The sequence below is a fragment of the Orbicella franksi genome, chromosome 9, assembly GCF_964199315.1.
Source record: "Orbicella franksi chromosome 9, jaOrbFran1.1, whole genome shotgun sequence".
NCBI lineage: Eukaryota > Metazoa > Cnidaria > Anthozoa > Scleractinia > Merulinidae > Orbicella > Orbicella franksi.
The window spans coordinates 4,784,939-4,798,281 of record NC_138153.1 but is presented as its reverse complement, the minus strand read 5'-3'; the positions used below and the strand labels follow the sequence as shown (position 1 = coordinate 4,798,281).

At 44.1% G+C, this 13,343-nt stretch overlaps 1 protein-coding gene and 1 pseudogene across 2 annotated transcripts; both read left to right on the top strand.

Annotated features, from left to right (window-relative positions):
* The first annotated feature begins 632 nt into the window (after window positions 1-632).
* Window positions 633-11,471, top strand: LOC145496992 (uncharacterized). Of its 2 annotated transcripts, none has more exons than XM_081476760.1 (2): window positions 633-673; window positions 9,841-11,471. In XM_081476760.1, exon 2 carries the CDS (start codon window positions 9,888-9,890, stop codon window positions 10,725-10,727), a length of 840 nt encoding a protein of 279 aa, XP_081332886.1. In that variant the 5' UTR covers window positions 633-673; window positions 9,841-9,887; the 3' UTR covers window positions 10,728-11,471. The 2 variants fall into 2 exon arrangements, with proteins under 2 accessions (XP_081332886.1, XP_081332887.1); XM_081476761.1 differs by lacking the exon at window positions 633-673 and adding an exon at window positions 1,394-1,468.
* Window positions 3,952-9,828, top strand: LOC145496993 (uncharacterized; annotated as a pseudogene).
* Window positions 11,472-13,343: the final 1,872 nt, after the last annotated feature.

The following is a 13,343-nucleotide window of genomic DNA, read 5'->3' as shown; positions in this document are numbered from 1 at the left end:
CGAAGTAAAGGGAAGCATACTCAACATCATTCTCGTCCCCAGAGGTCGCGCTCCTTTTGGTCAGCACCAAGAACCAAAAGGAGCGCGGCCTCTGGGGACGAGAATGACTCAACATCAGACATGAGACAAGCTAAGCGTTCCATATTTGGGCATATCCCTCGCGCATAGTCAAATAATGCTTTCATTTGTAGTGCTGTAATCTGGTTCGTAACCAACTAAGGCCCAGTTCAGACGCCGAACTTTTCATGAGCCGAACTTAATTCGAATTTGGACCGACCCAAATTATCAAAAGCACACCTGTTGATTCAGACGTCGAACTTAATTCGCCGAACTTTATTTAGTTTAAACCAAAACACATCGAAATGTCAGCGATTTTCAGGCAAAGTAAAAACTGCTTGTAAAATATGTTATAATAAGTTATGCATTAGGTTCGGCTCATGAAAAGTTCGACGTCTGAATCAAAGCCGTTCCAAAGCCGAAATTCCCGGCTGAGCTAGGCGGGAAGAACGGCTGGGCCGTTCCAAATTCAAATAGCCGTTCTTAACTGATTCAGACGCCGAACTTTTCATGTACTTAATTCAATATATTTGGTTCGGCTCATGAAAAGTTCGGCGTCTGAACTGGGCCTAACTTCTATTCACAGTCACTGATTTCCCTCTAAGCCACACTCAAGGTAAGCTTTGGTTTTGGGAGTTATGAGGGGTGTATACATCTAGGATCGTACCGACATTTATTACCGAGCAGATTATTTCTCACTCGCCCGTTAGCTAATTATTCAATGCAAATCAATGCCGACATCCAAGTTCTCGAATGGACGATTTCGTGGCTCCTGAAATGTAGAAATCAATTTCCCACTGCCGTACCAAACACTGAGTTAAGAAGTGTTCAAAAGATGCACGGAGTCGAATATTTGAGTAGTGATAAATAAATAAACAGTTTCTGGTAAAGGAAGCGGTAAGGATGACGATCGAACTCGGAGTTTTGAGGCAGAAGTTGACAGAGACTTTTCAGACTTTTTTGGGGAAGATCCTGGCTGTGTTTTTGTATCTGTAATGTTCCATTCACTAGCATTTTCCATTCCACCTAAAATGCTCGTATATGAGTCTTAAATTTGTCATTTGTGGCATATTTAAGTTATTATTCATGCATGATGCATGGCTCGGTGACCTTATTTTGTCTGGCAATGAGCTTAAACTCCAACACTAAGAAACAACTCAGTTTGTTGCCAGTTGGCTTGATCGTCTCGCTGATAATGCGCAACCTCGGTATCCTAAAGTGATTCAAGTTATGGTTCGTATTTCAGTCGGCAAATTGTTCGTGGATTGAAACGAAACTGGCCCACTCGAAGGGTGAAAGAAATTATTATTTTTATTACAGTGGAACCCCGTTTACGTGTATAGGCTTATGCTTGTTTTGCCATTTTGTTTTTTGTATGAATTATGAAAAAGAAAGAAATTCAGGACAACAAGTAAGTTTAATATATCCGTCAGAAATTGTATTTTGAAGTAAATTGTAACACTGAAAACACCAAAATAATTAGCCATCATTCTCAAGTGCTCTTGGATGATGGCGGATTCATTAAGAGTCCCTTGTCCATAAAAATGGAAAATAACTCGGCAAGGGTCGAAAATTCGATTTCGCTCATATTTTCATGGTAGATAGGCTAGGGTATGACAAAAACTACTGGATAGTTTTTTTGGCAAAATATCCTTTTATTTCAAAGAAATATGCAAATTACTAAATTCCGTTAAAATCGTCATTTGACGCACCATTTTATTAAGCAAGTTTGAGAGCCTCGCATGCAAAACCACATCATTCTTCCGTCTTTAAAACACTCAAATATTTTTGTGCAATGTTTAAATGTGTACTGGGTTGATTTTAGGGAAAGTTGCGTTGTCGTTTTGGGTGCAAAATAATTAAATTTCGAAGACATGTATTTCATTCACTTAAAAGTACTTCGTGAATATAATTAATTTTCACCATGTGCGAAACCTTCAAATGGATCAAGCTTCTGGTGGTTGAATCGCAGAGGATGGTCTACAGATTCCTATAAAAATTTCTTTGGGCAAATGATTGTGAGCGACGCGAGAGCTTTTCAAAGTACGTCAAAAATGCAAACATTTGACCATCCGTCGTCAAATTTCAAATTACGGGTTAGACGTATATTTTAGCATGCGCCACATGACTTGACCTATGTTAGGTTGAAATAGACAGAGAGCTGATAATTTCGAAATGTTCTAACCTCATTTGCTGTAAAAGGCAGGTCCAACGCCGATTTGACGTGTTTCTCTCACCATTCGTCGCACATAGAGCAGAAGTTTGCTTTTGTTTACATAACGTCCGATGTACATCGCCAATTGTCAACTTATTTAACGGTCGAATACCATGAATCTGTGACCCTCTTTCGACACATATGATCACCACTGCATCTAAGTCAAAAACGGCTAAGTCATTTGTAAATAGTTACTTGCTTTGCACTACACCAAACTATTACGTTTGATCATCATGGTTTGATGGCTTGAATCCTTGCTTGCAGCGGTTCCTTGTTCGTCACGCAATGCTGTCATCCCATTATAGGGGGTAGGGGTAGGACAATTTCTATCCTAATACGTAAGGCTCCGTAAGGCTTGGAATCACTGGGAGCACACAATCGTGTTGAGTAGGAAGAGATTGAATTAAGAAATGAAAAGAATGAATAGTTTACCATTGCCCCTGTTGTTATCTTTTACTCGACCACCGCTACCTACATGCCCTGCTTAATACTGTAACGCTAAACTCATACCTAGGTCTTTTCGCGCAATGCAATTATTTTTGGTTTATACATGTAATACAGTGGGCTACCCCCGGGGAAATGGGCGGTGACCGCTTAATGGGGCTAGCCGCTGAAATAGAGGTTGGTGTACCTTGAATATTTAATTTTTCACTGTCGGACTATAAATTTCTTGGCGAACATGGAGTCAATTCAAGACAATCATGATAGACGTGTGTTTGAATTATCACTCGTCATGCACTTCAGTTTCAGACTCTTATCTGCCATCGCCCTTTCCAAAACAAAGTTCTTAAATTTTGGGTGGCCGCTTAATAGGGGTAAAGACAATAATGAAACCCTTATCGGAATGACCAAATGGTGGCCGCGGAGGTAACCGGTCAATAGGTGTTTTATTTACAATATTTTACTGACGATAATTTTGGACTGTATTGACAACAGTCCACTATTTTCTGTTACATACCAATGCCTCACCACCAAGCAAACAAAATACGCCAAATAAAATGGCATGGCCGGGGCTATTTACTCACGCATTTTGGTTTGACCGTTGACAAATCGTTGCTGACTACCCCCGGTCGGGCTAATTATAGTTACCCAACACTGCGAAAGTGTCCTAACTTTTGTGACGCGGCTGTTTTCGAGTTTGCGAGCGAAGCAATCTCGAAATAAATGTATCGTTGCGAAGGCGTTGTGGACGGAATCGCGTAGCGAGTGAACTGACATGGAACTTCAACATTTCTTCTTCGATTCTACGGAGGAATTGAGCCGGCAGGGTTATTTTCAGTGGATTTATTCGCTTCGCTTCGGCGGGCACTCCGGAAATCAGTGTCCCACAGAACGATAACTCGCCGAAATCGCGTTAGATCGGCCCGAGGAGCTGGCAAACAACAAAGAATACAACACAGCAACAGGGTAAGTAGATTTTATTCACAAAATATAAGAATAATTGGCTTTTCAAGCCAAGCCGTTGCATTCCCATACAAACCTTTATAAATTCAAACCGTTGTAACACAACACCTTCATATGCTGCAAGGCGGGAGTCATGTTTCGCGTGGTCAAATTCGGTCGTTATGTAATAGTGCATGCCATATGTCACGTTAGCCTGAACGTTCGCATAAATAGGAAAAAAAAAAAGAGGATAACATTGAGAGCTTGGGCCGCCTTTGGCTTGGACGGCTCGTAGATGTCAAGGGAAACGTGAGATGTACTTTGGACAAGCTTAAAGGAATCAAGGCCGATCTGGTGCGTGGAAATGAAGGCTGGAAGGACTGGGGTTTCAAAGATCTTTTGACAGAGCTGCAGAAGTGGACCCAAATCAATCCGGTAGAAGAGTTTGCTGCAGAAAAGCCAGAGAAAGACCCAACAGGGAAAAGAAATCAACAATTTAAACCGCCCCTGCCTGCCTTCAATACACATCAATCAAAGCCGCGTTCCGGAAATCAGTGTGTCTACTGCGAGGATGACAAACACAGAGCAATTAATTGTACAAAGGTCACAAGTGTTCATGAGAGACAGAAAATCCTATCAGAGAAAAAACTGTGCTTCAATTGCACAGGTGCAAGACATCGCGCTGATGAGTGTAAAAGCAAGTTAAGGTGTCAGATCTGTGATCGCAAACATCACACGTCCATTTGTCACAAGCAAGAAAACAAGACCAATCCACTCCTTGTCGCCACAGGAATTCCAACCGGAAATGTGACATATCCAGTTGTTGTTGTCGAAGTGGAAGGAATTAAATGTCACGCTTTGTTGGACACGGGTGCGGGGAGCTCGTACGCATCTGCCGCCCTTTTGGACCGCATTTCAAGCATTGGGCACAAGAAAGAAGTCCGAAAGATAGAGATGTTGCTAGGAGCGTCAACAAGAGAAGTAGAGCTGGCTACTATCACCATTTCTGATGTAAACAGAGAATTTTCAATGCCTGTGGAAGTCACTAAAGTGGACAAAGGAGAACTGCTTTTCCTGGAAAACCCAAAGTATCAAGAAGTGATCGCGAGAAATCCACACTTGTCTGGAGTTGTAATGAACGATGTGGACACAAAGAGCCGCCTACCAGTGCACATAATTCTAGGAGCCGGTGACTACGCTAAAGTGAAAACAGAGAGTGTACCGAAGATTGGTGAGCCTGGTCTGCCGGTGGCTGAGTTGACGAAATTCGGCTGGATTATCATGTCTCCAGGAAAAGAGCCTCTAGACTTAACAAACGTACTGTTAACTCAACCATCTCATGTAGATTACCAGGAACTTTGTCGTCTTGATGTACTTGGGTTGTCTGACACACACCCTAACGACCAGAGCAGCGTGTATGCCGAATTCAAAGAGCAACTTGTGCGACACGAGGAGGGCTGGTACGAGACTGGCTTACCATGGCGAGGAAATCATCCTTTGCTACCAAACAATAAGGACGGAAGTCTTCGACGACTTGCAAGTCTAAACTAGAAGCTTGAGCGTCAGGAACTGACAAATCAATATGCAGAGATAATCGAAGATCAGAAGAAAGAAGGGGTTGTCGAGAGAGCAGATGAGTCATCTAGTAATTGCCGAGAATTCTACATACCACACAAACCTGTCGTGAGAACCACAGCGGAGTCAACAAAACTGCGAATTGTGTACAACGCGTCAGCAAGAGCCTTCAGCGGTGCTCCTTCGCTAAACGACTGTTTGCATACTGGCCCGCCCCTGCAGAACAAACTCTGGAGCGTGCTAGTAAGAGGGCGCTTTAACCCCGTGGCCATTACCGGCGATTTACAGAAAGCATTTCTGCAAGTGAGAGTAAAAGAGTCTGACCGCGACGCAATGCGCTTTCACTGGCGCCGAGACGAACAATCCCCATTGGAGACCCTTAGATTCACCAGAGCCCTATTTGGACTTGCGCCATCTCCTTTTCTACTGGGGGGAGTGATCGAGGTACACCTTAACCATTGGGAGGAGGAAGAGCCGGAACTAGTAGCCAAGATTCGCAAGGAACTGTAAGTTGACGACTTAATCTCGGGATCAACTACAGTGTGCAAGACTCGAGAACTGAAAGATAAGACCACAACAATCTTCCAAGACGCTTGTTTCAACCTTCATAAGTGGCACTCAAACGTCCCCGAGCTGGAATCAAAGCAGTCTCCTCAAGCAGAAGGAGAACCAACCTACGCAAAGCAGCAGTTAGGAGTCCCACAAGGAACATTTTCTAGTATGCTCGGTCTCCCGTGGAACAAAGAGCAAGACTCACTTAGCATCACAGTCCCACCAGAGAAAGCAACGCTGAGTGAGAGAGGTATCTTAGCTAAGCTAGCTAAGATATATGACCCTCTGGAACTTGTCTCGCCTGAGACACTTAGTGGCAAACTTATCTACCGCGCAGTTTGTGATACGAAAGGAGCCTGGGACGCAGACCTGTCACGCAGACCTGTCACGTGATCTTGCCAAGCTGTGGGTCAAGTGGGAAAGCAAACTGCCAGAAAGCTTTACCATACCGAGATCGCTAGTTGTTCATCGAGAGGAAATCGAACAAATCGATCTACATTCGTTTGGAGACGCGTGCGCAAGTGGAGTCGCAGCCTGCGTTTATGCCGTCATCCGACAAGCATCCGGAACTAGCCAGGGCCTAATTGCGGCTAGATCGAGACTGTCCAGACAAGGACTGACCATCCCGCGGTTGGAATTGGTCGCTGGTCACATGGCTGTGAACCTCGTTGACAATGTGAGAGACGCTCTGGACGGGCTTCCTGTAAGAAGCACACAATGCTGGTTGGATAGTTCAATAGCCTTGTACTGGATTCGAGGGCAAGGAGAATATAAGCAGTTCGTAACAAATCGCGTTCAGAAAATAATCAGTCACAAAGAGGTAGCATGGCGCTATGTTCCCACAGCAGATAATCCCGCTGATCTTGCAAGTCGTGAAGGGCACGTAGAGGAAGCTGATCTGTGGTGGCATGGACCAAAGTGGCTTGGAACTCCAGAACTTTGGCCAGCGGACGTACTAAACGAGCCGTCAGAAGAAAGCCAAACCGAAGCTAAACTTGTGCAGAAATTGCTGGGAGTTACAGTAAACGAGAAAACCGAGATTGAAGAAGTGCTGCACAGGTTTCAGTAACAGAAAGCTGTACGTATCTGTGCGTGGATGCGGAGATTCGCACACAACTCGCTCCGTAGCCGAGGAACACCACGCGTCCTGGAACCACTGACAACTGAAGAGACAAACAGCCAGCGGCTCTTCTGGGAGAAACAGGCTCAGAAGAGTTGTGACATTGAACGAGATCGCGTGGCGCTGAACCTACAGCCAAACCAGGACGGACTATTAGAATGCCGGGGCCGAATACAAGGAGAGTATCCAGTTTACATACCAGAAACCAGCATGCTTGGTCCCCGACTAGTAGAGGAAGCACACCAAGAAACACTACACGGGGGAGTGGGGCTAACCATGGCCAAGGTGCGTACCCGTTACTGGATTCCAAAATTGAGACAGCTGGTGAAGAAAGTGCGCAAGAGCTGTCATGGGTGCAAGAGGTTTCAAGCATCGGCGTATGCAGCTCCGCCGCCTGGAAACCTGCCAACTACCCGGACGCAAGGAACCAACCCATATCAAGTGATTGGAGTGAACTACGCTGGTCCAATCCGATATCGAGTGTCTAAACAACGAGAGGGAAAGGCCTATGTCTTGCTATATGCCTGCAGTCTTACGCGGGGAATTTATCTTGACCTCCTACCAAACTTGGAAACAGCAGAGTGCCTAAAGAGTTTGAAGCAGTTTATCGCGCGCCGAGGACGACCGGAACGAATCTATTCAGACAACGGCCGAACCTTTGTTGGCGCAGCAAGTTGGATTAGAGCTGTCATGGATGACGAACGACTGCAGACATACCTCTCCATCAATCAAATCAAATGGCAATTCAATCTGAGCCGCGCGCCGTGGTGGGGAGGGCAGTTTGAACGACTGATTGGTCTTGTCAAGGCAGCCCTAAACAAGACAATAGGGAATGGCCTACTACGGTGGAAAGAGTTACAAGAAGTCCTACTGGATGTGGAGATCACGATTAACAACCGGCCGTTAAGCTACGTAGAGGATGACGTGCAGATGCCCCTTCTAACACCGAATGCTATGCTGTTTTTGAACAGCAATTTGCTTCCAGAATTGCAGCCGCACCACATTGAGACCGCTGACCTGCGTAAGCGAGCAAAACACTTGCTGAAGTGCAAGGAAGCAATATGGAGCCGGTGGACCAAAGAGTACCTACGCAGTCTATGCGAGAGACACCGTGCACAGCGAGGGACTGGAGGAGACACGCCTGCTATTGGTGACGTGGTGATCATCAAAACAGAAGACAAAAACAGAGGGAAGTGGCCGCTAGGGATCATCGAAAATTTGATCGTTGGAAGTGACGGAGTCGTTAGAGGAGCAAAATTGCGTGCAGGAAAGTCCTACGTGGAACGTGCTATTCAACAGCTTTACCCCCTGGAACTATCGTGTGACAGACAGCTGCCAGCATCGCAGGCGGGAATGAACCCAGAGGCTGCCCCATTTCGCCCAAGACGTGATGCTGCAGTTGCAGCGCACTTACGTTTACAAGAGAGTAGCCAAGAGGAAGTCTGAAATGGACAATCTGAACGAACAGTGCTATCAGCTTGCATTTAGCTGACGGACTGACACTATAGAGACAGTCGTTTTGTTTACCTTAAGAGAAATGATTATCAATGTGATGAGTGTGATTATTTTATTCGAGGCAACTCGAACTTGAGTGGAAAAACATATATCTCCCCCGGAGATATATGGGGGGAGTGTGTCGAGAATATGATTACGTAATAAGGGTGTTAATATTTACTTAAAACTGATAAGAGACAAAAGAAGAGATCTTTTTTTTGTACACGTGGGATCGAGTTGAACGAGCGAGTAATGAAAAGTGTATATCGAGAGTGATTAGCGCTGAGCTTGATGTAAGCTTGTATTGAGAAATTAATCAGAGCATTAAAGCAATTCACAACAGACTGTAAGAAATGAATAAGTTAAAAAAAAAAACAGAAAGAAAAGAAAAAACGATCAGAAGCCTCCTATGCAGTCACACAATATTTCCTTAGGAGGAATGTGCGATACAGCGTCTGTCTAGGGGGCTAAGGGATGTGTGTATGAAAATAGGTTCCGATTAACAAAACATTTGTTTTTGAACCGGTTCTGCTTTTAGGCTTGCATTACGGCTTATTTGGTTATGGCAAGAGAATCTGCAAGCATTTAGTTCATGAGGGTGCAGGCCAATCAACTATCATCAAAATGAACCTACAATACATGACTCCCACATAATGAAACTTGTTCATTGTGCCTGCATTTTCAGAGGTCAAGTAAGTGTTCTCCAACACATTGCTGCAATACATTGCACCAAAGATGGCGAATTTTTGGTGCGTCTTATTTACTAGCTCCCAGAGTGCATTTCGCTTCCAGAGAGGGGTAAATCGTGCACGACATAAGCGCAGCGCGACAAAAGCGCGAAGTTACTTATCCAAAAGAATGCGCTGCGTGCCAGCATATAAGCTCCCACTACGTCATCGCTCAAAAACGGTGTTGTAAAATCCACAGTAACCTCTTTCTAAGTTGTAGCACATTTAGATGGAAAGTTCAACAGAATAAAATGTAACGAACAAGGTTCGATTCAGCAAAACTCGCGTGAACCTCAAATACTGGCGTCTTTCCTCTCCACAAGAGAGAGAATTTGTCTGACGTTACAGCATATAGACAGACCTTAACGTGTCCATTTAAAAAGGGCAGTGCAAGATGTTTCCGAGTTGAAAATCTCCCACAAGCCGGGCGAGTTATTTCTTACGGGCAAGAAACATTCCTGAACATCTCAAAATCACTTGACGGAGCTCACGCCCCGCCAATTTTACACCTGAACAATGATGTCAGAGAAATAACGTATAAAATGAAGTGACCTTTCTGATCTTTTGGAATAACTTGTGTAAGAAGCAAACACAGTAAATCAAGCAGAGTATCTTGTTCCCCCATCATTCATCTCTCTTGCCGTCAACCCAAGGATAGTGCTTGGATGGAGATGTTTCCTCTTTAATTTCTAATTCTTTACAAATTTTAATTTCAGAGGATTTCAACAAGTGGCGTAAGCTAAGACCTACCTTGATCACAAACATGCAAGCCAGACAGCTGAAATACAACTTCGAGCTTCACAAGCGCGGACTTGCTCCAAGGGAGTTTGAGGCCTCCCTTACGAATAAGGTCGACGGATTGTTAGAATCCACTGGGGTGAATAGGCATGAGCCGTTCATAAAAGAAGCAATAAGAAAGGTGAAGACTGAAGTTTACGGTACGCGAAGAAAGGCAGACGGACTTTGGAGCGTGCATTCATTCGAAGAACATGACTTTAATGACATGTCTTCGTTCGGGGCACCCAGTTATCGACAACAAGGTCAACGGAGGCGAAGGGGACAATCAAGGAAGGAGATGTATCATAACAAACAGAACGAGCTGTTCGCCGGTGCGCTTCAACCAAAATTTCAGCTTTTCCGTGATCGAGGTATTCCACTTAAACATGATCAAGACGGTTACCTTTTTCGCGGTGAAAAAATGCTGACAGCTCCAGAGTTCTGCAACGTCGTTGATCAGTTCTCCGCTGATTTTCTTAAAGACCTCTCAAGACTGGGAGGAGATAGCCAATGGAGGCCGACAGTAGATTTCCGGGAAATCTCCAAGCTTTGCAAGCAGATTCTGATCAGCAGACTGAATGCCGCGCACTGGTCTGTTGGAAACGATCTTATGGCTGAGGGTAACTATCACAAGTGGAGGGCCCATGTAATGGGGATAATTTCATTTGCCGCCTTGATGGTCGTAGCAGAAATAACCCTCAAAGAGCTCGAAAAGTTAGGCCGACAGGGCGAGGAGAAGAGAATTTTTTTGTTTCTTGTGTTTGCTGCAATCTTTCTTTTTTTCCATTTCTTGACTGATCTTTTGCCAGGGAGGCCGCGAAAGTGAAAGCAGTTTGTCCAAAACTGTTTAGTATGTCGTCAGTTTTGTATATAGTGCAGCTGGTAACTTGGTACCGAAGTAAACTTGTTTTAGTCCTTGGCCTTTAAATTACCAAGACAATTTTTATATGTTCATTTAAGTTACCGCCCTTCTTATCAAGATTAGAAAGACGTCACTGCTAGTTACGTTTCTGACTCGCTGACCTGATATTCCCATAAGTGATACTGGAGACGGCAACTGGGAAAAGAACGCCACAAATCAACATGACGGGAACCTGAGCGCTGATTCTTTACTCAGTTTGACGCCGTTCATAGTATTTGAAATGTCGTTTTCGTTGCCGTTGCCTTTGAGGCATTGCGTAAATTCCCGGCTTACGAAGATTAGATGATATGAAGCTGTAATTATTTGAGATCAATCATTCAAATATTTTTATCAGCCTTTTAGGACTTTTATGACGAAACTGATAGGTGCTCGAGTAGTGATAGCCGGTTTGGAAAATGGATTAGAGCTAACAATCACGGCTGCCTCCATGTCGTTTATTTCCGACATGTTTGGCGTCCTCGCTGTATGTATCTTGTTGGTCACCTTTGCTTTAGTGTACAGCAAAACATGGAAACTTATCATACGCTCGCCTCTGAATTTCCTAATTGACGTTTTCTACAGGCGATTAACAGCCGATAAACGCCGGCCAGGTATGTATTGACAGATTTTTGGGGTCTTATGCATTTCATCCATACAGACCCCTAAGTCTTGACACGTGACAGACCTCCGAGGGTATAAATTGTCTGGCAGGTAGACTGGGTACTAGTAATCGCGGGTTTTTCGAGTTGTTTCGTCGGACCAGGGTTGTCAAAATAACCCGCAATCTCGTTCCCAGAGCCCACGTGTCTTTTGGACAGCGCCAAGTCACGGAGCTCTGGAATAATCAGTTTCCAGACTTCAAGAGTTTAGGAGTTCCGGTTTCACGGCGCATGCGTGCCTTGGTTTAAAACATGGCAATCTCGTTCCCAGAGCCCGCTGACCACTGACCACTTATAATAATAATAATAATAATAATAATAATAATAATAATAATAATAATAATAACAACTTTATTTAAGTGTCGATGTATTTAGCACTAATGTGCTAATTGGGGACACTTTAAATAAGTAAACAAATGTTTTAAATATAACATAAACTATGAGGAATCCCAACTGGTGGGAGGCTGACCAGTTGGCTCTTTACACAACGCGGCCGAGGAGTTGAACTCGGGGCTACCGAGAACAAATCCAGATAGCGGTAGGGCGGAGGATTTGAACCAGGAACCTCCAAATTTCAAATCCAGCGCCCTAAACCACTCGACCACGCCGCCTCCGCCTCCTCCACTTACTGGTTTATCGATTGGATCGCGGGCTCAAGTCACGTTATTTCTCTGGGGGAGAGGAAAGGAGTACTCGTAAAGGCAAAATTTCGGCGCAAATTAACCCCTGGCGCGTTGTTGACTTTTCTTCTGACATTTCTTGTACAATCGTCTCTTGGAAAGTCGCTAATATATTGCGTACGTAATTTCTACAATCTTGGTTAGGCTTGTTGGATATAGTTTGTTAAAATTTAACTGGAAAAATAGCAAAACCACACGCTGAACAATTACATGCTCACAATTGATCATTTTTTGAGTTTCTGATCCAAAAAAAAGAAATTCTCTTTTTCCTTTATCGTCAGTTATAAGAAGCTCCGCTTTTAGGCTTGGCTGAATCTATATACTACTGTACACTACCATTTTTGTTTTCTAAAGACCAGGAAGCTGCTTTGAATCCGCGTATTCAAAACTTACTTGAAAACGCTCCGATCGTTTTCGCGGCAGTTAAAGGAAAGAAAATTCTTTACCAGAAAGTTTTGAGCATTCTGTAAACCTTGATCTTCCATTCTGGGGCCACCCAAACATTTACTTGTGTTTTTCCTTTCCATTTTAAGTCCCGAAGAAGTAATTATGAAGATCAGAGAGTCATTCTCGTCCGGTTGTGGACAAAACCTGGGCTGGGCCACGGCCCACCCTCTGGCCTACCTTATGGCCTTTCCTATGGCCCACCTAAAAGTTTGTGATTTTACCAATTATGAAGAAAATAATACGGAACCTGTCCATAAAAGGGGTTGACCTCAAAAAATTTGCCATACCACGGTCTAACGGCCCAACTCTACTTAAAAATCCTCCTTACAACATGAATTGCCGTCATAAACACAACAAAAAGGTCGAGAGACCTAAGAGAGTACGGTAAATGTACAAATGTCACGAACTGTAGTAGTCGTGTAGGCCTGTCAAACCCTTTTATGGACAGCCACCTTCTACATCGAGCGAGACACACCAGCACTCAACTAACGTCAAGGAGCATACAGCCAAAAAATACGCACTCAGAAGGTGTGTGCTTATATCAAAATAGCTCCACACTGCAGATTAGCTATCGAGTGCCTAGAAATCTAGAAAAAATGCCGTCAAAGAAACACAAAATAACGAGGTCGGCCTTCAAACAAATAAGGATCGAAAAGTACATTACGCCATTGGCTAGCTCTATCTTGACCAACAGGAGTCGTGTTTGGCCTGTCAATCATTTGTATCAGGTTGCTTACCTCGATTTTCCTTTCAAG